This window comes from Colletotrichum abscissum (assembly GCF_030869225.1).
Source record: "Colletotrichum abscissum strain IMI 504890 chromosome Unknown Scaffold_30.1, whole genome shotgun sequence".
Taxonomy (NCBI): Eukaryota; Fungi; Ascomycota; class Sordariomycetes; order Glomerellales; family Glomerellaceae; genus Colletotrichum; species Colletotrichum abscissum.
This window is the reverse complement of record NW_026850210.1, coordinates 434,760-460,469: the sequence shown is the minus strand read 5'-3', so window position 1 is coordinate 460,469 and position 25,710 is coordinate 434,760. Positions and strand designations below refer to the sequence as shown.

The 25,710-nt window shown below is 52.7% G+C and overlaps 8 protein-coding genes across 8 annotated transcripts; 4 read left to right on the top strand and 4 right to left on the bottom strand.

Moving 5' to 3' along the window:
• Positions 1–11: 11 nt before the first annotated feature.
• Positions 12–725, bottom strand: CABS01_11271 (uncharacterized protein; the record flags this gene model as incomplete). Its single annotated transcript, XM_060544626.1, has 1 exon — positions 12–725. One exon carries the CDS (start codon positions 723–725, stop codon positions 12–14), a length of 714 nt encoding a protein of 237 aa, XP_060397874.1.
• Positions 726–2,399: 1,674 nt separating this feature from the next.
• On the top strand, positions 2,400–4,392 carry CABS01_11270 (ferric reductase like transmembrane component; the record flags this gene model as incomplete). The annotated part of the gene is made up of 2 exons (XM_060544625.1): positions 2,400–2,572; positions 2,628–4,392. The coding sequence occupies 2 exons, from the start codon at positions 2,400–2,402 to the stop codon at positions 4,390–4,392; spliced, it is 1,938 nt and encodes a 645-aa protein (XP_060397873.1).
• A 728-nt stretch (positions 4,393–5,120) lies between these two features.
• On the top strand, positions 5,121–7,858 carry CABS01_11269 (arginyl-tRNA synthetase; the record flags this gene model as incomplete). The annotated part of the gene is made up of 4 exons (XM_060544624.1): positions 5,121–5,621; positions 5,728–6,938; positions 6,998–7,411; positions 7,669–7,858. 4 exons carry the CDS (start codon positions 5,121–5,123, stop codon positions 7,856–7,858), a joined length of 2,316 nt encoding a protein of 771 aa, XP_060397872.1.
• Positions 7,859–10,296: 2,438 nt separating this feature from the next.
• On the top strand, positions 10,297–12,375 carry CABS01_11268 (cytochrome P450; the record flags this gene model as incomplete). The annotated part of the gene is made up of 5 exons (XM_060544623.1): positions 10,297–10,414; positions 10,474–10,728; positions 10,782–11,492; positions 11,558–11,639; positions 11,694–12,375. The coding sequence occupies 5 exons, from the start codon at positions 10,297–10,299 to the stop codon at positions 12,373–12,375; spliced, it is 1,848 nt and encodes a 615-aa protein (XP_060397871.1).
• A 2,851-nt stretch (positions 12,376–15,226) lies between these two features.
• Positions 15,227–19,531, bottom strand: CABS01_11267 (cytochrome P450; the record flags this gene model as incomplete). Its single annotated transcript, XM_060544622.1, has 10 exons — positions 15,227–15,633; positions 15,693–16,845; positions 16,909–16,988; positions 17,497–17,678; positions 17,736–18,109; positions 18,178–18,238; positions 18,296–18,434; positions 18,489–18,549; positions 18,609–19,443; positions 19,512–19,531. The coding sequence occupies 10 exons, from the start codon at positions 19,529–19,531 to the stop codon at positions 15,227–15,229; spliced, it is 3,312 nt and encodes a 1,103-aa protein (XP_060397870.1).
• Positions 19,532–19,925: 394 nt separating this feature from the next.
• Positions 19,926–21,115, top strand: CABS01_11266 (short chain dehydrogenase; the record flags this gene model as incomplete). Its single annotated transcript, XM_060544621.1, has 5 exons — positions 19,926–20,021; positions 20,111–20,226; positions 20,275–20,750; positions 20,809–20,945; positions 21,047–21,115. 5 exons carry the CDS (start codon positions 19,926–19,928, stop codon positions 21,113–21,115), a joined length of 894 nt encoding a protein of 297 aa, XP_060397869.1.
• Positions 21,116–22,111: 996 nt separating this feature from the next.
• CABS01_11265 (amino acid permease) lies at positions 22,112–24,186 on the bottom strand (the record flags this gene model as incomplete). Its single annotated transcript, XM_060544620.1, has 7 exons — positions 22,112–22,151; positions 22,207–22,356; positions 22,411–23,232; positions 23,295–23,325; positions 23,388–23,820; positions 23,888–23,901; positions 23,955–24,186. 7 exons carry the CDS (start codon positions 24,184–24,186, stop codon positions 22,112–22,114), a joined length of 1,722 nt encoding a protein of 573 aa, XP_060397868.1.
• Positions 24,187–25,422: 1,236 nt separating this feature from the next.
• Positions 25,423–25,607, bottom strand: CABS01_11264 (uncharacterized protein; the record flags this gene model as incomplete). Its single annotated transcript, XM_060544619.1, has 2 exons — positions 25,423–25,454; positions 25,487–25,607. 2 exons carry the CDS (start codon positions 25,605–25,607, stop codon positions 25,423–25,425), a joined length of 153 nt encoding a protein of 50 aa, XP_060397867.1.
• Positions 25,608–25,710: the final 103 nt, after the last annotated feature.

The following is a 25,710-nucleotide window of genomic DNA, read 5'->3' as shown; positions in this document are numbered from 1 at the left end:
GAGGACATGTATTAGGAATTGGGTTTGATAAGATGGTGGAATGTCAAGTGTGAAGCAGACGAAGGGGAACACGGGCTGTTTATGAACGAGACCGGCGTCGCGTGGGACGGGTATTGGTCAATGGGCGGGAGGAGAATGACCCGAGCAACGGGGTTTCCCTTTCTCGCACTCTCCTGTAGGGCTAGCCTGGTTGCGCCGTTTGTCTCGAAGGAGCTTAGATTGGGTAACAGCAAAGCTCCTGAGGAGCTCGCGGTTTTGTTTGGCAAGGGTAGTGCGGATATCTCACGAGCGGGCTGGGTGAGAAGAACTAAGCACTTGGGTGAGATAAATGGCATCCATGGAGTGGAGAGAGGCGGAAGGTCTTGCCGAATCTCTCTCACCGTTACACGAGAACGAGCGAGACTCAGTTTTGTGCCTTGAAGTGAGCTACACAGGTAGGAAAAGAGGGTTTGGGAGGTTCTGAAGGGGTGAACGAGAGCCTCGGATTCAATCATGAATGGACTAGGATGCCTAGATCCGGCAGCCGGCACATGGCGAGGTAGAATTGAGTTACGCCCTCCGGTCGGAGGCACTGGAGAGGAAGATGACTTGCTGGGGGTATTGTGCCCGGTGGCAGGAGGAAGAGCTAGGAAGCTAGGAAGCAGAGATAAAACTTGCTCACTTTGGCTGCTGTTACCGAACTGAGTGGCTCCAAGCTTCACTTTCACCACGTTGGATGGTTGCATGTTTCCCCCTCACTATATGCATGAAAGAACCAAAGGTCCCTCTCGAGGTGGATTCTCCGCGCCGGGACTTTCGGGACGACTCTTGGCTTTCATATTCAGTGGGGGTGACTGATGAGGCTCTGGTAATGTCTTTGAGTGCTTTCTCAGTCTCGTCTCGTCTCCGCCATCGCCCCGAGCTCTATAGTCACAATGAAATGTCGTCGCGATGCCAGCGTGTGATATCAAAAAGGCGGCGACGGCGGACGCGCGGGGACGGGTGGCTTGATGCTTAGACAGTTAGACCATGAGAGGAAGGGATGTAGTTAACCTTAGATAGACTAGCCCCGCGATATGCGCAGGGGCTTGCTGGCTGCGTGACTAGGGCTGTGGCCAATCATGAGGCTGTTTGTAAATGTCACTGAGAAGTTTTGAGCAAATTGTGGCGTTTGCGCAGTTGTGATTGGGGGGACTACCCCTGTTTGAGAGTCCGTCAACTCAGACTCGCTCTCACTCTTCGACAAGGGACAGGGGGGATATCTGGGGAGATGGGGGGAGGTGGGGGGTTCACGGGGGGGTTTGAGATTGATCTTCTGTCGTGAGCATGTTTCTAAGCTGGACGGGGGAAGAGATTTGGCGGGTATGGTGCTTGATGCCTGGATGGTCGATGGTATCTTCTTATTCTTGGGAAGTTGGTGAGAATTAAAACAAGCTTGTTTCTGAATCTCAGCTGTAGAAGAGAAAGCAGGTCAGAGGATGACGGGCATTAGCGATAACCAAGTTGAGAGTTTGAATTCGAAGTTTGTGTAAAAGCGAATCATGACCCGCGTAAATTCAAACAAACCTAAGAGCCCAGACCTCTCTTTATCTGATGGATAAGGACTTAGTAAACATGCAGGGAAGAAACTAAAGCAGAGAGAACTTTCCCCCGAGCCGGTAGGATAGATAAAACTCTCGATGAAGAGGGTGTAAAGTGAAAGTGTAGCCGAGACTCCCGTCGTCGAGAAACGTGTTCAGGCATTCCGTACCGTCGTGAGTTGGCAGCGGATCATCCGTCAGCCACCTCTGCTTGAAGCATCTCGTTTGCCCCATGGCCCAGGTTGTCATGCCTTGACGATGCCAAACTCGTTCGGATGCATGCTGGACCGTGTTGCGCTAACCATTCTCTAAACCAGCGCATTTTGTGCCGCCGAGCCGGGTACTCATTACTGGTACCATTTCTCTTGTGTCCGTCTTTAGGCCAGTCACTTGACGTGCTTATGCTGCCCAGAGTCTTTGCCTCTTGAACTTGCTCAATACACCTCATTCCTTTGGCTGATTTCACAGCCGTCAAACGCCGTATAGCCGGGACCTCTGAACTGTTCGAGGCGCAGATTTCATTTTTCGTATTTCAATTATTGGACGAAGTCATGGTATCTGGGAGTCTATGCGCATGCGATTGGTAGTGTTTGCTTTGTGAGATGGTTTCACGAATTGGCGCTACCTCATGACATCGGCGCGCCATTGGAATAACCTCTCGACATCTCACAACGAACTTCCACATCTCACTAACCTGCGTTAAACGGGCTACAACGGGTTCGATAAGCAGTAATCGGCGGGACTGGAAACCGCCAAAGTCGCAAATCAACATATACAGCGAAAGACGGCACAGCCTACAGCCCTCTCATAACCACAATTTCATCACCAACAATCGCCACGATGAGCCATAATCATGGAGGAGGAAGTAGTATGGGAGGAGGCATGACCATGGGAACGGCGCTATTCCAGGAGACAAATGTTCAGCTCGCACAGTCTTTCTGGTACATAATCGCAGGCGTCGTCGGGTTCCTGGGTATCATCCGCGGTCTCAATTATTTCGAAGGCCTAAGAAGGTGAACATCATTGCCACCGTGTCTGCAGTTTACCCTCTGATGCTGACATGTGCAGACTCAAGCGATGCCGCACCGAGTCCGTTCGATTCCCGACGAAACCCTCAAATATTATTACACAAATATGGGCGACATCAACAGCGCTCGTCCGCGAAGCAGGACACCCACAGCTCTACATCCCGATAAAGGGTCTACGCTGGGCGACGCCGCCGTCACTCGGTCGCGTACTTGTCCTTTTGGCCTACTGGGCCGTCATCATCTACATGATGGTCAACGATGCCGTCATCAAGGACGCGTACTTCTGGGAACGAATAGGCTTCCGCAACGCCTGGGTGACTGTTATGCAGATGCCCCTCCTTTATCTCCTGGCGATGAAGGTCAACGTGGTGGGCTTCATCATCGGGGCTTCACATGAACGGCTAAGCTGGCTTCACCGGTGGGTCGCCAGGACAATGTTCGTTACGGCGACCGTCCACGGGTTCCATTTCTGGTCGGAGTGGGTGCGCGCAGACTTCGTCGAGACGCAGCTGCGGATCCTGCCCGTCATCAAGTACGGACTCGGGGCCTGGGGGATCCTCATCTGGACGTTCCTCACGGGTATGAGACCCCTCCGTAGCATGGCGTACGAGCTCTTTCTCCTGCAGCACATCCTTTCGGCGGTACTCTTCATCTGGCTGGTCTACGTACATATTCCGGCCTACGCGAAGCAGTACCTCTGGTTCTCCGTCGCCATCATCTGCTTCGACCGCCTCGCGCGCTGGGCGTTCCTTGCCTGGCAGAATACGAGGCTCCGACCCAACAGATCGACGTGTAAGGGGATGAAGCGGGTGGGACACGAGGTGCAGATCCGGGCAGCGGGCTCGTCGACGACAGTGTTGACGATTAAGGATGTTCACTTCTCGTGGAAGGCGGGGCAACACTTATACCTCTGGCTGCCGCGTATCGGGCCCTTTGAGGCACACCCGTATACCATTGCGTGCGCACACCAGCTTCCGGAAACGTGTACCTGCAATAGTATCCAGCTCGTCGTCCGGAAACACGGCGGGTTCTCTAAGAGACTGCACAACTATGCGGAAAAGGTCCAGGCATCTGGGAAGAAGGAGACGCTTACGGGCTTCGTGCTGGGGCCGTTTGGAGCGCCGCCTAGATGGGATATCTACGACACCATGGTCCTCATCTCAGCGTCTACGGGGACGTCTTTCACGCTGCCTATCTTGGAGAGCATCGTTCAGAGCCGCAGGAAGACATGCATTACGAGGATCGAGTTCATTCTCATGGCATGCCAGGGTGAAGAAATAGAATTCTACACGCAGCGGCTGCGGGAGTCGATGGATCGGGCGCAGCAGAACGGCATCGAGCTGCAGGTGCATATCGCCATTACGCGGTCCGGCAAAGCCAAAGAAGGCGAGCCGACGACGGTTCTCTACTCAGACCGTGAAGGAAGCTCTAGCTCAAGTTCATCTGCGAAACACAGAAGGATCGCCTCTGACGACTCCGTGGATGGTAGTGGCGGCAATGGTGGATGCTGTCAGGAAAAGGGACTAGACTTGGAAAAGGGCGATGAGGTGCCGCTTACACCCAGGATCCGGAGCGGGTCTATGATGAGTATGGTGAAGAAGTACAACTGTCGTCCTGATCTGGAGGCCTTGATTCGAGAACCTGTCGAGGCTGCGGGCGGCGAGACGTCGATCGTTGTCTGTGGTGGGCAGTCGTTGACGAGTTCCGTGAGGAATTGCGTGGCCTCATTATCGGATGAGAGGGCGGTCCATAAGGGGACGGGGGCACAGGGAATTCATCTTTTTGTTGAGGAGTATTCGTTCTAGATTATATCAACGTAATTATAGACTCATGCAAGACATTGGCATTTGACGCGTACTCATACTGCTTGTCAATACGTGTAAATATCATGTGTACAAAAAAAGAAACCAGTTTGAATGGTATACAAGATTCCAGAGCTTGGATGTCATTGGTGAAGATTACAAGTCTAGAAGGATTGTTTCATATGGCTTGATTGGTACATGTATTACCAGCTTCATCAGCGTCATGTATTAATAGTCTTATCAAGAGAGAGCTGACGCGGTGAGCTTCATGTGGCATTCGGCAGCTCAACAACCAGGTGCTATTAATGCCGGCTATCTTGTCGTTTGTGAAATGTGAAAAATATGAAGGCGTGTAGAGTATATATACCCATCAAAACCACTCATGCTCTCTTCTGTCCCATGGAGAAAATCATGGGTTGATGAGATGAGTTCCCATGCAATCCTCTTGAAGGTGAGCTCACCGAAATTTGCAGGGGAATTTGCCCCTCCATACCGACTCACCGAGAAATGATTACCCCTCCACTCGGTGAGCCACGGTGAAGCCCCACACCGGCAGCCAACCAACCACATGGACGAATGGCTCAGTGACTCAGGCTGGCCGTCGGTCCGCAATTTTTTCTCTGCGGGTGACAAACATCGGCCACAGCCCTCAGCTCAGCGACCCCTCCCCCTCCTTGCCTTTTTTCTTTCTCGTCCCCCCTGCAGCCCAGTCCCCGTCGTCGAGTCTCTTAATGACTAGCGTCGCGCGCTTCCTCTTCTCTTCTTCTTCTACACTTCGTTTAGCCCACGTTTATCCCACCAGTCTTCGACGAGGAGCGTCTTCTGCCGCCTCAGCCTTCGCCCACTACCCTCCTCGACGACGACCTCCAACGTCCACCACGCGACCCTACTCCTCGACGACTCCGGAGCGGTCGACCCTCGCCAAACCTCCCCCCACCCCCACCATCTCGCTTGCGACAATGGCCGACCAGATCACGGCGCAGCTCGAGACGCTTTCCGTGAGCAAGCTCGAGTCCTACCCCGGCTGCTACCCCGAAGTCAACCCCATTGACGTCTACCGCTCCCACATCACCTCGCTGCTGCAGCCTGTTACCGGCGTTGAGAGCACTATCATCTACAACGCCCTTCAATGGACCCAGAGCTTGGATAAAGGCGACTTGGTACTGGCTGTCCCTGCTCTTCGCATCAAGGGCAAGAAGCCTGCGGATCTCACTGCTGAGTGGCTCGACAAGGTCAGTTCTGAACCAAGATCATTGGAATAACCCGTACCCCTGAACCAATGCGCGCTGGCTCTTTCGTGGTACAATCGAATGTTGGGCTAACACACCTTGGTAACAGATCCCCGAGTCTCCCTTGATCGAGAAGCCCGTTTCTTTCCAGAATGGCACTTTCCTCCAGTTCTGGTTCAAGCCCGGCCCCCTTTCCCAGCTTCTGATCCCCCAGGTCCGGTCCCGTGGCGTCGACTTTGGCAAGAACCCCAACAACGGCCTCAAGAACCCCGAAGACAAGTCCCAGGGCAAGAAGAAGATCATTGTCGAGTTCTCCTCCCCGAATATCGCGAAGCCTTTCCACGCTGGTCACTTGCGAAGCACCATCATTGGTGGCTTCATTGCCAACCTGTACGATGGCGCCGGCTGGGATGTGACCCGTATCAACTACCTTGGTGACTGGGGAAAGCAGTATGGTCTCTTGGCTCTGGGCTTTGAGAGGTTCGGTAGCGAGGAGGCGCTTGCCGCCGATCCCATCAACCACCTGTACGAGGTCTACGTCAAGATCAACAGGGATATGGCCGACGAGAAGGATCAGATCACCGCAAAGGAGCAGGCTGGGGAGGACGTCACCGCGCTCAAGGACAACAGCCTCGACGAGCAGGCTCGCAAGTACTTCAAGGCCATGGTTGACGGAGACGACAAGGCTGTTGCTCAATGGAGACGATTCCGTGATCTTAGTATCAAGCGTTACAAGGAGACCTACGCCCGTCTTAACATCCACTTTGACGAGTACTCGGGCGAGTCCCAAGTCTCCGAGCAGGATATGGAGGCTGCTGCCAAAAAGCTCGAAGACATGAACATCTCCGAAAAGTCAGAAGGCGCTGTCATCATTGACTTCGCTAAGCACATTCCCGGAAAGCCGGGCAAGAGCTTGGAGCGCCCCATCATTCGCAAGAAGGACGGCACAGCTCTGTACCTGACCCGTGATATCAGCGAGCTTCTCCACCGCCAAAAGAAGTACAACTTTGACCACATGATTTACGTCATTGCCTCTCAACAAGATTTGCACTTGAAGCAGCTCTTCAAGATTATCGAGCTTATGGGCCACGGCGAGACGGCCAAGAAGTGCCAGCACATCAACTTTGGTATGGTTCTGGGAATGAGCACCCGCAAGGGTACTGTCAAGTTCTTGGATGACATTCTGCGCGACGTCGGAGACAAGATGCACGAGGTGATGAAGAAGAATGAGGCCAAGTATGCTCAGGTTGCGGAACCGGAGGCTACGGCCGACATTCTTGGCATCAGCAGTGTGATGGTGCAGGATATGAGTGGAAAGAGGTATGTCGTCCGGACTTTTCCTTCCAGGCGCTTTCGGATGCACTGACACATTGGCCCAGGGTCAACAATTACAAGTTCGACATGGACACCATGACCTCGTTCGAGGGTGACACCGGACCGTACCTCCAGTACGCCCACGCTCGCCTGTGCTCCATCTTCCGCAAGGCTGGAGTCGCTGAGGAGGAGATTGCAAAGGCCGATCTTGGCTTGCTGACGGAGAAGCATGCTATTGAGCTGATCCGCGTCATTAGCCAGTACCCCGACGTTGTCCAGAACACTCTCAAGACCTTGGAGCCCACCACTGTGCTTACGTATCTGTTCCGCCTCACGCACGTCGTCAGCAGCAGTTACGATGTGTTGCGTATTGTTGGAAGCGAAGCTGAGCTCCAGAAGGCCCGCTTGGCGCTGTACATGGCCGCCAGGACCGTGCTCTTCAACGGCATGCGTCTCTTGGGACTGTCCCCTGTCGAGAGGTGAGTTCTTCTCCATACGCTGTCGCACGATGCCGTCTGGCATGTGAAACTTGATGCTGACCACCCCACCAGAATGTGAACTGGCATCATGACGGAATTATGACTGTGAGAGACGAGAGTGGAGGGAAAAGTGGTCGTATAGAGAGGACTTGAACAACTAAAAAGACAGCGGAGGATTATGAGCAGAGTGACCTACGGCCACAACAGTGTTCGTACCAATGACGAACACGGGCATAGGAGCTACTACTGCGTAACAGGCCGGCACAACGGCTACTAGCCATCAGCCACATTGTGGTGCTATTCCATAATGGCCGACGGCACGAACCGGTGTGGCGTCGCACAAAGTCGAGACGTTTTCGATCAAAGAAGCCACCGACCGTTTCGGTGTACTACAAATCCCCGTGGCCGTCTGTGGCCGTCGTCGTTATCGTCGGACAGACAGCATGAGCCACACAGGATTCGCGTGCACCAGCCCATTAGTGCTGAGTAATTGAAGAGACAATTTTTTACCATTTACTACCCCAGATGGAGACGAAGGAGTCATTCAATCTGCAGTGAAGTTTGATGTGCAGGTGGCGACGGCGGCAATTCGACCCAGTAGGGCTGGTTTCTCTGCAGATGCAGAAGCAGAGGCAACAACAGAAGTAGCAGCAGACTGGATCTAGGCCAAGCTAAGCACGGCATATGTCGAGAGGTCGCGACGAGAGTGTTTCGCAAGAAGCAGGAGATTCACCCACTTACACTCAGGTGAGAAAAGTCTGACCCATGATGACTGTCAAAGCAGAACTGCGCAGCGCGAGCTATGAGCCACAGTGCCACGACACTCACAATAGGTGGCCTCCCCTGACGCTCTCCCTTCAAGGAATCAAGAGGCGCTCGACAACTTGTCTAAGGTACCAACATGTGGCTTTTGTCTGACGCTCGGTGAATGGCGTGGGGGAGTTCCATTCCTGGGCGCCAACCAAGTGATCTTCCCGCTCGGATCCCGCTAGGGCGTACTAATCCCTGCCAACACCGAATCTTGCATATGTCGAAACACTAGAGTTGCGATGGCTCTCGACGGCTCTGACTGGTTCTTACTGGCTGTCGCTGGCTCTCACTCGATCTGCGGGTGGCTGTTGGCTACCAATTTCCGACCGCATAGCTTCCGCGACGCCGTGGCTTGCAGTTGATCGACGTCCACAATCTACACATTCAGAGTCGATGACTCTGTGAAGTCTCTCTGCCGACGTCTCCTGGTCAAGTGCCGGAGGAAACCCAAGAACAATATTGATGATTTATCCCTACCTTGCGTTGGGCGTTGTGTGCTGTCTAAATGTCCAAGGCCGAGACTGACGTTTGCCCAGGCTCCGGAACACAATAGTAGCGGTGCATCCGGCGTGGGGCACCATGCGGATCGGCCTCAGCATCATGGCGGCATGCGAATACCTCGTCCTGATCTTTTCCAAGCTTCCGCTCAGGACAGAGCAGAATAGCGCGCAAACGAAGGAAGCGAAAACGTCAAGGAGTGGGCCAACGGCCCATCGGGTGTGCCTGGCCTAGCCCTAGAATGGTTCGAGAGAATTGTGACAGCAGCTTCTTCCGACAATTTTAGGCAATCGAGCAGTGCGATTTCTTCTGCTCGTATACTATCCTTGGTTTTAGCTGCAAAGCTAGCGTACTGCCCGGTGAAGTGGCTCGGTGTCTGTGCCGAGACCGGACGGGCCCCGACCTACGCTCCGGTAGCCCACCGCAACAGCTCTACCTGACGCCGGTGCCTAGGTGACTGGTTCAGACGCCCAGTCGACGAGGGCAAAGTGGGACGAGGATGATCCTGTTGCCCACCGCGGGCACTACGGACTTGGACATGGAACAGCTTGGTAGTCACGGTAGCGTGTTTACTCCTTGCTGCAGTGAGATGTCGACTCGGCCAATCTTCTGGCCCCTGTGTTTGGAGCTCTCGCAGATGCAACGCGCATCCCACAGTCACCTCATATTCTAACCGTCTCCTTGGGCCCTAAGCAGCCATGGTCAACCCTGCTGCAGTCCACGAGCCTGCATACCCTCCCACGCAAGATGCAAGGACGGGCATCGGTATTTGCTAGCACTCCGTGAGCTCCAGCTGGGGAGCTCTCGGGGATCTGTCTTTGCCCCTTCCTCGTCTCTTGAGGCGAACCGAGTGTCTGATCTCTGATGTACCTTTCAGGAAGCTCAATGCCCAAATGTCAGAACTCAACGAACCACTTGTCTGGGAAAGGAAGGGAAGGGAGCCAAGCGAGCAAGCAGCAGCAGCACCACCACCACCACCACCACTACCATTAGCAAGCAGGCAAGCAGGCAAGCACAACGGCGGCGACCGACATGCAAGCGCGGCACAAGTATCTTTTGCTATGTTGTCAAGGATTATACACCATCACCGGGGTCCAAGACTCTGGGCATCCGTTGTTGGACCATGGATGGCGGAATGGACGGCGAGGTGGACTGACAAGTTTGCCGCCGCCGCCCGCTGTGCGCCGATCCATGATAGTCGCAATAGGGTGGTATTGGACTTTTTGCCATGGCGCTTGGGGAATCCGGCGAGCGTCCATACTCGCGTGGTTCAGTCATGTTTCCAGACAAAGGGACCGTTGGCCGTTCCCCGTCGGTCCGCTTGGGCGTTCCATGACCGGATGGCTGAACGTGGCCCTCACTCTTCTTAATAACAGCCGAGAGACACACCGTCCTCGAGACCCGTCATCGTGGTTCTTGTCGTTTCTGCTTTCCTGCATCAGCAGGTCTTATTCTTCACTCTCTTTTGTTCTTCACCCCTAATCGACCTTGACGTCGGTTCCCCCCTTTACCCTTCTTCATACTATACCGTAGACAACACTTAGTTGTATTCCCTAATATCACTTGGCCTTGTCACGATGGCCGTAGGCGTGGCAATCCTCGGCTTTATCCTCTTCTGCGCATGGCGCCTTTACTCCGCCATTCAGTTGAAGAAGAGGATTCCAGCGGGAGCAAAGCCTCTTCCTGGACCAAAGGGTAAGCTGTTACGACCACGACATGCCAACGATGGTATACAGACACTGACTTCAGCACAGGCCTGCCCTTTATTGGTCGCGTTCACGATGTTCCGGCAGAGGCGGCATGGATGAAGTTCCATGAATGGGGCCAGCAGTATGGCCCAATCTACGGGCAAGAGATGTTCGGTTCTTACCACGTCTGGATCTCCTCTGAGCAAGTTGCTCACGACCTCCTTGGCCGTCGTAATGTCATCTACTCTGACCGGCCCATGATTCCTAACCTCCCGGATAACCGCACCAGCGGCGACTACCTTGCTCTCCTTGGCCGGACAGGTATACCTTCTACTTGCCTCTCACCTAGATATACTCACTAACAATCCGGTCAGAAACATGGAAGCGCCAGCGCAAGCTTTGCCACCACCTCATGAACCAGAGCGACAAGCAGGAGCTCCACGCATACCCGAGCCGCGAGCGCGATCGTTTCCTGTGGCTTCTCTACCAGAAGCCTGCCGAGTATCGCGAGTACATCGAGCAGTTCACCAGCCGAACCGTCAGTCGCCTTTCTTGGGGTACCGCCCACCCGGCCAGAGTTCTGCGCAAGACCACCTTTGGCCTTCTCGAGACCATCTCCCCTGCCGGTGCTCTTCCTAATGTCATCTCCTTCCTCATGCACGTCCCCGCAGCGCTGTCGCCGTGGAAGAAGAAGGAGGCAGAGCGCCACGACATTGAGTCGAAGCAGTTCACGAGCAACGTCGACTTTGTCAAGGATCAGGTCGAGAAGGGTACCGCCGCGCCGAGCTTCATCAGCACGTTTATCAACGAGGGTCTCGGAAACGAAAAGGGCAAATGGGGCGACCTTGCGGAGGCTCAGAACGTTGTTGGTCTCATGGCCATTGCTGGCGCCTTGACCATCGGTAGCCCCATCCAGAGTTTCCTCCTCGCCATGCTGCACTACCCCGAATGGCAGGCTCGCTTGCAGCAGGAGATTGACGAGAACTGCGAAGGCAGATGCCCTCAATGGTCGGATCGTGAGAAGTTGCCTTTATTGAGAGCTGTCGTCAAGGAAGTCATTCGGTGGAGACCCCCGGTCCCTACTGGTACGTTTTGCGCCATCATAGTGGAAGTTTGTTTTTGAGTTCAGCGCGATTGACGTGACGTGCAGGCATTCCCCACGCTGTCGAAAAGGACGATGTTTACAACGGCTACTTTATCCCTGCCGGTGCCACGATTCATGCTCTTGAATGGTTAGTAGCTCGACACTAGGACCAAGTGTTCGTTCCATTACTAACGCAGCCTAGGGGCATCACTCGCGACGAGTCCGTCTACCCCGATGCTGAGACCTTCAACCCCGGACGCTGGGTGCAGCCTGAGTACCCTACCTACAAGGAGCCTCTCACTAGATTCCCCAACCTCGACGGCTTCAGTCAATTCGGTTTCGGACGCAGGACGTGCCAGGGTGTCCCCATTGTTGACCAGGACCTCTTCCTGTCCATGGGAGGCATGGCCTGGGCTTTCAACATTCGCAAGAAGTTTAACGCCGACGGCACTGAGGTCCCCGTGCACTGGAACGACTACACCCCTCTCCTGATCGCCAAGCCCGCTTTCTTCGACTTTGACGTTGTCGCGCGCACGCCCGAAAAGGCCGACCTTATGAAGGCCATGTTCGATGCCGCTAAGGAGGAAGACGAGAATGAGGAGCTCATGATGAAGATGGGTATGCCTGACATCGACACCCGCGAGAAGAAGAGGGCTGCCATGTCTGTCAAGCCGCCTTCCGTCACGTTGAATCTCCGCCAAAGAAAGGAGGATGGCGAGCGCGAGAAGCAGTACCGCGAACACGAGCGCGACATCCCCGGATGCCCTGGCCGATGGGCGACTGAGAGCGACGTGGATTCGGGTAACGAGAAGGGATATGTTGATGGAGAGGACAGCGCCAGCGCCAGCTGTTCCGGACGCTCGTCGCCGACGATGCTGTCATAAGATCACTATGGCTATGGGCGTGAAAGGTGATGAGTCTAATGAGGATGGATGGCAAGAATGTTTGATGGTAGGATATGAAACTGGTGAGATCATGGACGGCGCTGATGGATCATTCGGATTGATATCAGGGATTCCCTTTGTTTACGGGCTCATTTTTTCAAACGGAAAGATGCCGATGCTACTGGAGGAGCTGGTCATCTGGAGGTCTAGAATGTGACATGGATGAATATACCTTCTACGATGTATGAATATAGAAATTTACACTTATACCACAATCATTCAAAAAAAGAAAATCCAAACCACTCTCCAACTCATAGTGCCTAGCGTGAACAACGAGGTCATAGGCTGGGTGATGCAGAAACAACGCCGGCCCCGCAATTGTGATCCGCCGCGAACACTTCAAGTGGATCACGATAGCTTCACAAAAGCCAAAAACATACAACACCAGGTATTCGCTGGTCGTCACCGACCCAACTACTAATCCGGCCCTCATTAGCTTATCTATGGGAGAGCGGACGGGATCCCGAGTTTTCCAATGGGTATGGTCGTATGTGGTGGTTGAGGTTCGCGATGGTGCTCATCATCGACACCGTGATGCTGTCTTTCGCCACAACACAACCTCAACAAATCTGGAAGAAAATCCTCAAAAGAACATTAACGGCGTCTAGCGCTTCTCGAAACGGTGGCAAGAATCCAAACGGAACGGTAGTGGAGCCCGTGGTCCCGTTGAGATCAGATCGTGACAGATATCCGTCCGTTCAAGTTTCGGCGGCCTGCCGCTGGGGGTGTCACAGACTCACGTTTCCTTCGAGATGACTAAGCGGCGAACGGCATCTAGTGGATGGAAATTTGAATTACTGTGACTTTCCCAACGGGCAAAGAGCTGGTCGAAGCTGAGCTGAGCTGGAGCTGGAGCTTCAAGCTGGGTAGAGCTGGAGCTCCCAAAGGGGGGCAGGGGGGCGAATGGCAAAGCTCTCTGACATGCCAAGCCCTACGCACAGGATTCACGGTTCCGACGACCGCTACGGCCATCTCTGCCTTAGCTTCTTCTCGAGGCGATGGACGAATGGGGATTTGAGTACGTTTCGTCCTGGAAATGATGCGATTCGTCAGAGTACGGGAAGGGCCTCGAAGGGAGGTAGGTTCTGGACCTTTGACGCGCCGAACAGCGAACGGGCGGTGGCCCAAGGGGGATGAGATGTGTCAGAGGAGGAACGAGAGCCCGAGATCCATGACGGCCTGAAGGGTGTTGAGGTAGGTGATGGGATGGGATGATCTGAGATTTAGCCTCCTTTCAAACCCGTGGGGGAGGGAACACTCTTTCACCAAAGCTTAAAATGGGGGAGAGACGGGATGAACTCTGAGTTAATCGGGAATCGAAGCGGGCCCGAGCCCTTCCACTTTTCACGATTATTTGGCATTGTCGCCGACGTTAATTCGCCGCTCACTTGATTTCGCGATCTCGGAGTGATCCCTTCTTTTTTGAGTTGAAAGGTAGGCATTGTCGGGTTGCCGAGGGGATCTGGTTCCGCCCCAAGCTCTCACAATTAAGCTTAGAAGCTTTTGCTTATGTCCTAGAGCTTTGTGTTTGGACGATATTGACAGTTTTGATGTTTGTATTCCATCAAGATTAGCGTTTGTTTCGAGAGTCTCAAAACAGGATGTCCCCTTCACTCCCGTCTCGTTCGTTGATGTGTTTGGGAAGCCAAATTGCTGGGTTGAACTAAATAGCCTCATGTACAAACGACCCTGATACTAGTCTATAACTCTGCTCACTTTCCGTCGGCTCCGTTAAGCTTCATGTTCGCCTTTCTCTTACTTCGAACGGGCGGTTGTAGCTTCCCGCTTCGCTAAGCCAGACCCCCGCTGTATTGTCAAAGATTGAAGATTGAGACTCTTGACCCTTACCCTTTCCACAGACTTTTGGCAACTCCGCATAAGGCTTTCTGATAGGCCCATAGGAGCCGTCAGTATTAGAACTAACAAATCTGTACAAAGACGGCTGATGCTTTGCAGGGCTGAGATCGGGAATCGCTTGGCTGTTGTCAGGCGATGATCAGACTACCCCGAGGCGCCTCTAGAGGAACCTACCGGGCAGGCATTGATCGCTCGGACTACCTTTCCTTACCGAGGGATTCCTTTCCGAATCCTCCCGGCTCTGTGACTCAATGATCCAGATACTGGCCACTGCTTTCAGCATGTGTTATGTGCTATGCATATAGTCCTTGATGGGCTCGAGACTCGAAAAGAGTGCGTAATGGCCCAAGTTTGACGCTTGAGAAGCTTCTTTCCACAGGGCATCTTTGTGATCTTTGCTAGGTCCGTTGAGAGACATGTTAATCGACTTTAGCTCGAGTTGGTATATCGAAATACGCTATGATTCTAGTGAATTCAAAATTGCGAGACGCTAATTGAAATCCCTCACGGAGCATTCGGAAGCCGTCAATATGTGGATTGATATCATGCAGCAAAGGCCATCAGAGGAACACGTGAACACAAGGCTCTGGCCACAGTTTGGCTTTACCCTCAGACGTAAAAATCCAGGTGACCATTTCGAAAGCTGAGATTTGGCGATACCCTTGCGTTGGAAGGCGAACCAGTGACTCCATACCCAAGATTCTAAAAAAGACTGAACGATGTTGGCCTGACTGGTACAGGTCTAAACCCAGCTAAGTTCCTGAATAAATTTGATCAATTGTTTACAGAAGCGGGGTGCAACCATTTTGGATAGACACAAATTGATCTTGTAAACTTCAAGGATACGCTATTGTTGAATTCAAAAGGTAATCAGAGGGAGACCTGAAGGATCCAAGGTGTTAGGCCAAAGCCCCGGTAGTCTTTTGACTGTTAACTAGACGTGCATGGATGTATCCCAACTGCCTTGCTCTACATAATGCTCCCTAGTTCTCTCCTCCGCAGCTCTCAAACAATCACTCGTCACAGAGGTGTCTCTGGGGATGAGCTTTACCTTGAAGTCCTTCGGGATCGCCACCAAAGCGGTCTTGAACTGGTTATACTCGACATAGTCGGTATTCGGAGGTTCTTCTTCGCTTGCAACAATTTTGTACGAAGATAGCAGCCGCACCAAGGCCGCATATAGTAGACGCTGGGCGATGTACTGCCCGGAGCAGCCGCGGGAACCCAATCCAAAGCTGAGGTGACCGACGCCTGAGATCTCCTTTTCTGTTGGGGGATTAAGACTTTCAAGCCACCGCTCGGGATCGAAATGACCGGCATCATCACCAAAATGTCTGACATCTTGCACAACGTCAGTAAGACTAAGAAACCTTCAGTCACTTGGGGAGAGAGTGACGCACCATGATTTCCGGCTTGTGCGTTGACCAAGATCATTGTCTTAGGGGGTATGATGGCTCCGTTCCAATTCACTTCGGTGACGGTCTTTCGGGGAAGACTCATAGAACTGACTGTGTAGTACCTCCCAGCTTCCCTAATAATGGCGTTGATGTAGGGAATTTTCTCTTCTGCGTAGCAGGAAGCCCATGCTTCGCGCACGTCTGGGTAGTAACGCTTGATGTCTTCGTAAGCCCGGTCCTGCCAGGCCTGTCCCTCCTTTGTGGCAAGGGATCCGATAGCCGAGGTGAGAGTCCCCGGTATCGTCTCGAATCCTCCGGACACAAGCGACAGGCAGATGGACGAGACTTCAACCTCGCTAAGCTTAGTTTCTTCGTTCTTCAAAATTGCTGCTGAAATGCAGGGCTTATCGGTACCCCGCTTGATCTGCTCCCGCACTTTATCCAGAAGCAGATTCAAATACGCGTCTCGGCGTTCCCTGAGATCTTTAGAACGACGGCTCTTCTCATTGTTTGGGAAGTACCGCATGATGGGGACGTAGTCTTGGGTGTTCTCTGAAGCACTACGCAAGAGCGAGATTGCCGAACCAACGTGCAGAATCTCGCGTAGCAGGTCATCGTAGACAGCGTCCATTCGAATACCGTAGCAGAGCGTCAAGGTGGTGTTCAACGCATACCGTTGGATATACGGTCGCACGCTAATCTCCACCTCACCGTTGCGACTGTCCTTATGCAGATCTCGGAGGATGCAATAGCTCTCGAGGTCGAACATCGGATAGTAACTCCGAAGGGCGGGTCTTCCAAGCGCCGTGCCTGCGGCCTTGCGTTTTCGGCGGCACGAGTCATCCCAGGGCGACGATCCGATCGTGAAGCCCTGCGTACTGCTGATGAGACCGTGGAAGGTGTACAATTTCGGCCGGTCAATGACTGCATTCTGATATCCAATGAGCAGACGACGGATGTCTTCATATGAGTTGAACACTACGGCTCTCGTGTTTCCCAGCTTGATTTGGAAGGTGGATGGGTTCCCTTTCCGCCACCAATTCTCGCAAGTGCTCGCGTGGTCTTCGCCGAGCCTTAGAAGATGTCCAAACATTGGAACAGCGCCAGGCATTTGAGGAAGTCCCTTGATGTGAGGGATGTCAGTGCCGAAGGCAACCTGTGAAGTCAGCATTCTCATCGTAGAGCTAGGTGGATAGTCGGAAATGCTGAACGAGCTTACATTATAGGCGACATAGCAGGCCAGTAACGCCAGAGTCGTTGCGAGGACAGGCACGAGTGAGAAAGCCTCTTCAATAACCCCTTTATGCCCCAGAGACTGGAACGATCTCGTTAAATTGAGCAAATTTGACATCATGAGCTGGCCCTTTCTGCGGTCGCTTCTCGCCGAACATGAGGAATGGAGTCAGTCTGCTGGATCCGTAGTAAAGGGTCACCAGGACGTTGCCGACAGTACTTATATGACTCCGGATTTAGGAAAATATAGCGAGATCGTTCAAATTCGCACAAAGATTTCTCATGCATCAATCTTCCCCTCAATCACGGTCATGTCGGTCGGAGGTCGAACAGTGATGTGGCGATTAATCATCGGACGACCCGATACCTCCAACTGTAGGCTTATCATTCGTGTCGGACAAGCCGCCCACCGACCACTGGTAATATAGACATCATTTGAACAGATAGGATTGACTGGGTAAGATAGTAAGAGACCTAGGTAGCTCGTCTTTTGGCTTTTCAGCTCACGCCTCGTTGACTTCCATCATTTCTTTGTACCTAGTAGATATCTGTTCAACCATTCGACATATCTTACCAGCCACAGGGAACTTGACGCTAAGCTTGTCAAATAGCTCGATAGTCAAGTCAAGGTCCGCCACTGCTCCCTTGTCTCTCAAAACAGAGATGAGATTATCAGGTTGGGCAGTTGTAGCGTATATTAGGGACAAAGTTGCGGTAAATATCGAGAGAAGGTTGAGCCAATTGTATGCAAGACACCTTTGGCGGTGCATATTAGATACTTGACGAATCGACATGGATGCAGCTTCCGCTAACACTTTGACACGAGGTTCTGGCAGAGTCGGGAACAGCGGAGATGGTCGATACAACATGGCGACATGGAGATAATAGTTGAAGGCATACCAGCTGCTGTTGAGGTGCGGCACTGCAGCGTCGGTGTTTGGAAGAGGAAATGGCATATTACGACGCCAGTTAAGAAGTCTTTGGTGAAGCGAGTTTGACAACTCTTCGCGCTGTTCGGCATTAAGGCTGGCTGACATTCGGTGCGAATAGACTGAAGTCGTGATGTTGCTGGCAATCTGCCGTAGCTCGAGGATGTGGAGTGGAACGGTCAGTATTGAAGGCTTAAATGAGTTCTCGAGCAGATCAATTTGTGCCCCAACGTCACTATCGTTTTCCACCGCGAAGGGCTTGAAATTTGAGTCAGTTGATGAGCGAGAAGTTGGACAATTAAGTCCCGAGAGAGTGCCTATCTTACCGTCACATCGATGTCATCTTCATTTATGGCGAATGGGCGACCTAGAGCTATAGATACTACGCTGTTGGATAGGATCAGTATGCCAGGCATTGCGGTATCGTGGATCGTGAGGACTCACCGATCCATCATGTAAACGGAAAAGAAGAGCCTCTTCCGCTTTTCAGACACGTCTGCTGGTAGGCCTTCGTAGGTTGAGGAAGCATGCATGCCTAATCCAATTGCCATACGTGCACCGAGACCAACCAATGTCCATGTATCTGTTATCAAAAAAGTGAGCAAGAGTATCTAAACGAATTTCTGGCATCGCTTACTGGGTTCAAGCTGGTTGAAGAAAGAATAAGATACTTGCAGAAGTAAAACTTCCAACGCGGCCTTCAGTTATGTGTCAGCCTTCATACCCCCCATAAACTCACTTACACGGAGATTCGTACCATGTATCCATAATCGAGAGCCCCCTCAAAGTGCTCGAGTGCTTTCTTGTAGTACATCATTGATTCGTGCTCATCTGAAAGGGTGACTGAACATTGCGCAGTTGATCCAATGGCAAGGACCATCCATAGGCGAAATTGACATAGGGATGATTGAGCTAAAGCACACTGAGGATCCGCTCGAACATGCTCCAGTATATTATTGAACTCCTGGCGGTGAACGATCGGGTATAACGTATGCGAGTGAGCAAAGTAGAAACGTATGAGCTGGTCAACATGACTGCCTTCAAGAGAGACCTGTTGCTCTGGAAGGGAGATGGGCTCGGTTGGCGCGGTCGGGGAGAACCCGTCAAGCATCGAAGGGTAGCACATGAAAGAGTCTCTGAATCCACTGAACAACGTTGAATCTAAGAGGTCCGAAGTCGAGGAGGGAAGGTTCAACTGCGGCCATATGCCACCCTCGGGTTCAAAATGAGCGAAGCTAAAGTCGGCCTTGTCGGGATTCAGACGCCGAAGAACGGTTTGTGTCAGCTTGGCGAAGGAGAGGCCGGAGGAAGATCCCAAATGACGATCAGCCGTTGCCTCGAAGGAGAGGATTTTGAGCTCTTCGACGAAGGAAGGGGAGGACTGCAAGAGAGGCAGCTGGGTAGGCGAGGGCTCATAAAGCAAGTTCGTGCTGTTTGCCTCCGTCTCTTGACGACCGAGGGCAATATTAATATCACTTGTATCCGGATTTATGAGTTCCGCTCGAGAGTCTAGTTCTCTTCCTGTCGCGGATCTTAGTGAATTGATTTCCTTTTCGAGAGACTTGACTTTTGCCTCGAGACTGCGCACGTATCTATTCAATATGTTTTATTCAGCAAACATCAAAGAGTTTATATACTATCAAAAAAGGATATCACTTACGTGACGGGGTAAGATGCCATAACTCGATCATCATCGAGGAAGCTGCACGACACTCGAGCCCCGCTACAGTTCCTGCATTGGGGCAACCCGCGATCACATCTTTTCTTTCGTCGGTGACATCGCTTGCACGACGTTTTAGCTTGAGCGTCCGCAAATTCTGGTGCCATGTCTGATGACTGTGACAACGTTGGGATGTAAGTGAGAGGACAGTCGGATCTCCCGACGGCAGGTCGCGGTACGTTGAGGAATTACCCCGCCCTCGTCTGATAACGGGAGAGGTTGCATATCGGCTAGGCCGACGACCAGCGAAAGAGTCCGATAAGCGATCAACCGCTTACAGAGGCGAAGTTGAGCATCGAACAACTTTTGACATACCTCATAAGTGGTTCGTACACTTCGTTGAAGATTCTAAGGATGGCTTCACTCGACATTACGCGACTCTTTTCGGTCAAGGGCTATGTGGCCGTGGTGACCGGAGGCAGTAGCGGACTGGGCCTAATGATAGCAAAGGTATGTAACCCAACATCTCAGTATAATGACTCAAGGCCGAGAGACCATGATCCTTTGTAGCAACTTGTATTCTCATTTCAGACTACTAGGGCCTCGTCACGAATGGTGCCAAGGTGTACGTGGCTGCTTTACCAACTGACGTCACTGATGAAGCTGTCAAAGAGCTCAACGAGTTGGGCAAGTCTTCTGAGGGGAATGCAATAGGGTATTGCAGAAATTCTAGCTCATGACATCGCGTCTCTGACTTCTGCAGTGTGCCATGCGACCTTTCGTCGCATGATGAGATAACAAAGCTGGTAAAATATGTTCAACAACGCGAACACAGCCTTGACTTATTAGTGTCAAACGCTGGTATTCGACGGGATCCGCTGGATCTTTGCGACCTGGAGACTGATAATGTCCTCGAATTGCAAGCTTCAATGCAGTCTTCGAGGCCGTCTGACTGGAAAGACACATTTTCCATCAACGTCACATCACACTATTACCTGGCTGTCGCATTCCTTCCCCTGCTGCATGCTGCCGCTTCCCATAATGATGACGACGGTCCTGGTAGTCGTCAAGGACGTGGCGCCATGATCATGACGAGCTCATGTGCTAGTATGCACAACGTTACCAATGTTGACCTGACGAGCTACGCTGCAAGCAAAGCCGCTACGGATCACCTAGTGAAGCTTCTGGCCGCCAAGTTCAGAAATTTCTACGTTCGAGTTGTGGGGTTGAATCCTGGCTGTAAGTGACAACAAAGTCGTTGGTAGCTGAGATTACTGATCATATGGAATTCCCCTAGTCTTTCCAAGTCGTATGAATCCTGTTGGAGAGGAAGGCAATGTGTTTAGTTCCTTGTTCAACAAGGTTCCTGCCAAAAGAGCTGGTCAAGAGGAAGACATCGCCGGCGCGGTGATTTATCTTGCTAGCAGAGCTGGGGTAAGCCTCAAGTCTTCTCGTTCCGACATTCAAGTCCCAAACTTCAACACCAGTTGCAACCTTATTCTTGCGTTCCTTTATCAACTGACCTACGAAATCAGTCTTACGTTGACGGCATCAACTTATGCATTGATGGTGGCCGCATTCTTGTGGCAAATGGGCAGGAATGAAGTTTCGCGGATAGATGCATCAACGAGGCTTCGCAACACGGGATTAGATTGATCAGTATTCACTGTAGTATGTACTTCACGATACTCTCCCTTCATCAAAAGTAGCTCTCGTAGCAGCGTTATCCGTCGCAGCCCTCGCCTCATACGCATGTCTCTCCTCTTCAGGTAGAGCTTCCCACCGTCTCAACACTTCCTGCCAGTCATTTACTTGCTCATCGCGAAACACGCTCAGCCCGGTGATCATTCCCAGGCGCGCAGGCACGCCAGGAAGCCTCTCCCCACGGCTCGCAAGCCCTGCCAAGTTCCTCCCTTGTTGCTGATGCTCTCCTGCAAATGGAAGAGCAAAAGCTGCCGGCCATTCGGCTAGAGCTGTCTCATGCTGAGCCCCAGTCTCACATCGTAGCATCTCCGACCAAGCACGGAACGTTACCTTTTATTCTCCTGATAGTGCGGGCCAGCCAGGCTCAACGTCATAACCTGAAATACCCGCTTGGTTAGCGAACAGGGTGATTGGGGTGAACGGCGTAGCTGTAGGTGGCCGTGGGCCAGATCCGAAGCGGTCAGCGCGCGAGGGAGGAGCTCTGACCGGCTATGGTGACGGGGAGCCGATGGTAGAAAAAAGAGATGGAATCTATGAAGATGCTCGTACAGTGGCGAGGTGTTCGCTATTCCGAGCGGCCAACTCTTCGTTCGTAAGGTTGCCGAGCTGATGCTGCTCGTGGAGAGCCCTCATGGCGTTGATCTTACTTTACATGGGGCGGAGATTTGTCCAACTTAAGCAAAGAATCCGCTTTGCCGCAATCCTTTCCGTCTCATTGCAGGCAGCAGTGATCATGAAATGTCTTGGACGAAGATGCAGGTGGAATCACGGTGTTGAGAGATATAGTCTTAAAACTTTTAATTGGAATAATCCTCAGTTGTGTTTCTGCCCATGGGATATCTATTTCTTTCACCCTAAACGCCGATGATATAATGGACGGATATGTCAACACGACTCTACCCAAATAGTTTGTCTAGAACCCTTTCAAAGACGTTCCTGGTCATGCCCGTTAAAACCACTTGTTGATTATCGGATAAGATTGGCAACTTACTTGGCAGGAGTAGGTACGAACGTCCTCTCATACTCGTCAATCTCATCCTTGTTGCGGTACAGGTCGACCTCTTCAGGTTTGAAGATCTTGGTCTTCTTGAGGAATTTCCAGCCCAGGTACAGCACAGGGAAAATGCCGACCATCGTATACCTCGTGCTTGTCAGTATACCATGCAGGCTAGCTAAAAGACGATGGTTGGCTTACGAGAAGAGAAAATCAGGGATACTCCGGTATCCATCCAGAGGCAAGAAAACGGTGTACCCTCCAACGAACGTCATGATGAAGGTGCCGATGAGACCGTACCAGGCAGCGTACGGCTGGAACCAAGCCTTGTAGGGAAGGGTATCGCGACTGATGCCTTGGGCCTTGAGCGCACGATAGAACCCAAGATATGCCGTGCACATGCAGGAGAAGTTGATCAACTGCGACGCGGTGACCAAGCTCACAAACCAATTCAGCACAACAGCCGTGTTGGCACTGAGTTGCAGGAAGCTGAGCAGGCCGATGAGCAAGACGGCGATGACGCAGTAGACCGGAACGCCCTTCTTCGTGCACTTCTTGAAAAACGCGGGCGCCTTGCCCTCAAGTGCCAGTCCGTACAGCGATCGTGAAGCACAGTAGACGTACGAATTACCCGCAGAGAAGGCGGCTGTGAGGACCATGGCGTTGACGATGTGGGGCAGGCCGCTGATCTTGAGGCGATTCATGGCGACGACGTAGGGCGAGGCCGAGGCGCCGGGTTCGCCGTCCTTAAAGGCACGAGTGAGCTCTTCGTCATTGTAGGGGACGAGAATGCCGACGCAGAGGGAGCCGAGGACGAAGAAGGCGGTCAGGCGGTAGAAGACGGCGTTAAAGGCGCGGGGCATGACTTTGCGCGGGTTCTCGGCCTCGCCGGCGGCCATGGCGACGTAATCGGGTCCTGCGATGGTAAAGGAAGCTTGGATCAAGCATTGTAGAAATCCGAGGAAGCGTCCGAGGGAGCCGCTGTAGTAGAGCTCTGTGAATGCGCCTGGTTCGTACCAGTACCTAGATGGATCAATTCGGTCAGAGGACGTGGCTGATGGGAGAGAGTAGAGACAATTTCTTACCGGAAGCCGAATCTGTCTCCAAGCGGGTTTCCTATAGACAGGATGAGTACTATGTTCCCAACTGGCGAGCATGTTACGTATGAAGCTGCATACCTCCCAGCATGACGATGAACGTAAAGATGATGAGTCCCACGATGAGCAAGAACTTGCCAAGCGCAGCCCAGAACTCTGTCTCGCCGTACCACTGCACCGCCATGACATTGATGATACCGTATAAGACGAGAATGATGGCAATGATGCCTCCAGCGGGTACGACGTCGCTCCAAAAGTGGATGATGAGGTTGCAGGCGACGACCTCAAACGGTACAAGAGCAGCCTCAAAGACGAAAAAGTTCCAGCCGGCAGCGAACCCAAAGGCCTCATCGACGTAGCGACCGGCGAAGCGGATGAAGGGACTCGAAATCGGGAGGTAGGTGACCATCTCGGCCATGCTCAGGGTCACGGCCAGGATGAAAGTACACCAGATGGTGAAGGCGAGGAATAAGCTGGCGGGGCCGCCATTGAGCAAACCTCTTCCGATTTGTACCTATGTTTGTGTGAGTACCTGAAATGAGATGTGACTTTCTATCGGCTCGTGCTTCAAGGTGACGTACGTAAAGAGCGGTTCCTGCATACAATGTGAGTTGGGTTGTTCTCTGTGTATCACGTCTAAGGACCTACCAATTGTTCCGCCAATGCCAATCAGTTGGATGTGGCGCGACTTGAGCTTGCGGTGAGTATGGTCTCCCTTGTCGCCAGAATCGAGCGAAGACCGAAATCCGCCGTCTAAGGGTTCGCCATATGGCTCACCGACGCCCTTCTCATCGGGGAAACGGCCATGTTCGGAGTAGCCGCCTCCATAATTCGGAAGGCCGTCGCGGTGTCCCGCTCGCTCGATGCCGGTGGATGACATGGTCGGTCGGTCGGGGCGAGGGGAAAGATGTGGGGGATTAGGCCCGGTTTAGTGGGGGATCTCGGCGCGGCCTCGTTTCGAGTCGAGTCGGAAGAGTGAACGGAGGAGAAGGGGGGCTCGGCAGTCCAGATGCGCGCTCGTGACGGGTTGAGCGAAGTTGATGATCTTGGAATTGATTTGCAGCCTTGGAGAAGTCACGGGTATGTGAACCTCAAATTACCAAAGGGCTTTGAGAAGAAGACAGAAGAATTGGACTTTGAATTCCATGAGGGTTTCACACTGCACACAAGCACCGGTCGATGTCTCGGGGGTTGATGTGGATTTGGCTCTTCGCGTTAGAAGAAGAAGGACGTTAGGGAAAGCCGCACGTAGGAGAAGAGGAAGAGGAGCGAGAAAGGACCGAGAGAGCTCTTCGGCGCGACCAACACTGCGACCGCAGATCCTTTTCAAGAATTCCCAAAGATCAGGGACCGCAGCAATTACACTGCAGCGTCGCAGCAGACAGAGAGGCGGGAACAGTGGGGTGAGACTGAGGGGTGAAGGACTGCAAGAGGGAGAGGTCTGCAGGAGAGTGGATGTCTCTGTGCGAACCATGCCCAACGCGGGATGGGCCCGAAGAGGTATGAGGGCGTAGTGAGGAGGCGGCGACCAGGGGATGGGGGAAGATGGGGGCGGTCCAGCTTGTTTCTTCCGGGGATCGTTCCCTGTCTTTTCCTATCCTCGGAGTTCATGCCAGACGGGTTATTGTATCTCCATTCAAGAGTCTGTGGCCGGCGTGGCTATCTATAGTAATGAAAATACTTTGGTTTTCTATCACCATTCTGGTGGTAATAGCTCAGTCTCTCGGGTTGGCTTCTCTAATTAGACTCCGAGGAAAATGTTTCCGAGTCCCGGCAAGTCGTTGGTCCCTGAAGACGAATCTGCAGCGCGGGCAAAGACTGGCCAGAGCTCGAGAGTCGACAAGGTTCACCCACAAACATTCTACAAGAGGGGTACTTGGATGAACGTAACTATGTGTACCATGGTGCTTGATGACGCGGTAGAGAAGATAGGGAGCCTTATCAGACCTGTTCGAGTAGGTAAGTAGAGTCTTCAGAGACGCCGCGTGTTGTGCGACGGTCACATTGCTTGCGTCGTTGGTTGGTGCTATGATTTCCCACACTACTATCAAGCGTGATCGCCCAAATATTTACAGGCGGGAGAAGCAGAATGAGAGATTCGGTAACGGAGAGCCCACTATGTTGGGTCAGCTGCAGGTGTCTGGTCCTCTGCAGGATGCACATCGCTGCCAGTGACATACCGATAGCTCTCGGTCTATCTGGACCGGGGCTCTCTTGATTGCCATTGATTGACTGCTGACAGCAGTTCGAGACCATTCGCCGGCGCGACCCAGCAGCTTGGCATCGGTGTGTCCGGTCCATGTTCCATCCCACGCGGCCCAGCAGCGTGGCTTGCGCTGCTTATGGAAAGCGTAGTACGACCTTTCGACGGGAAGAACGAGGCATTTTCATACCAAGTGAAGAT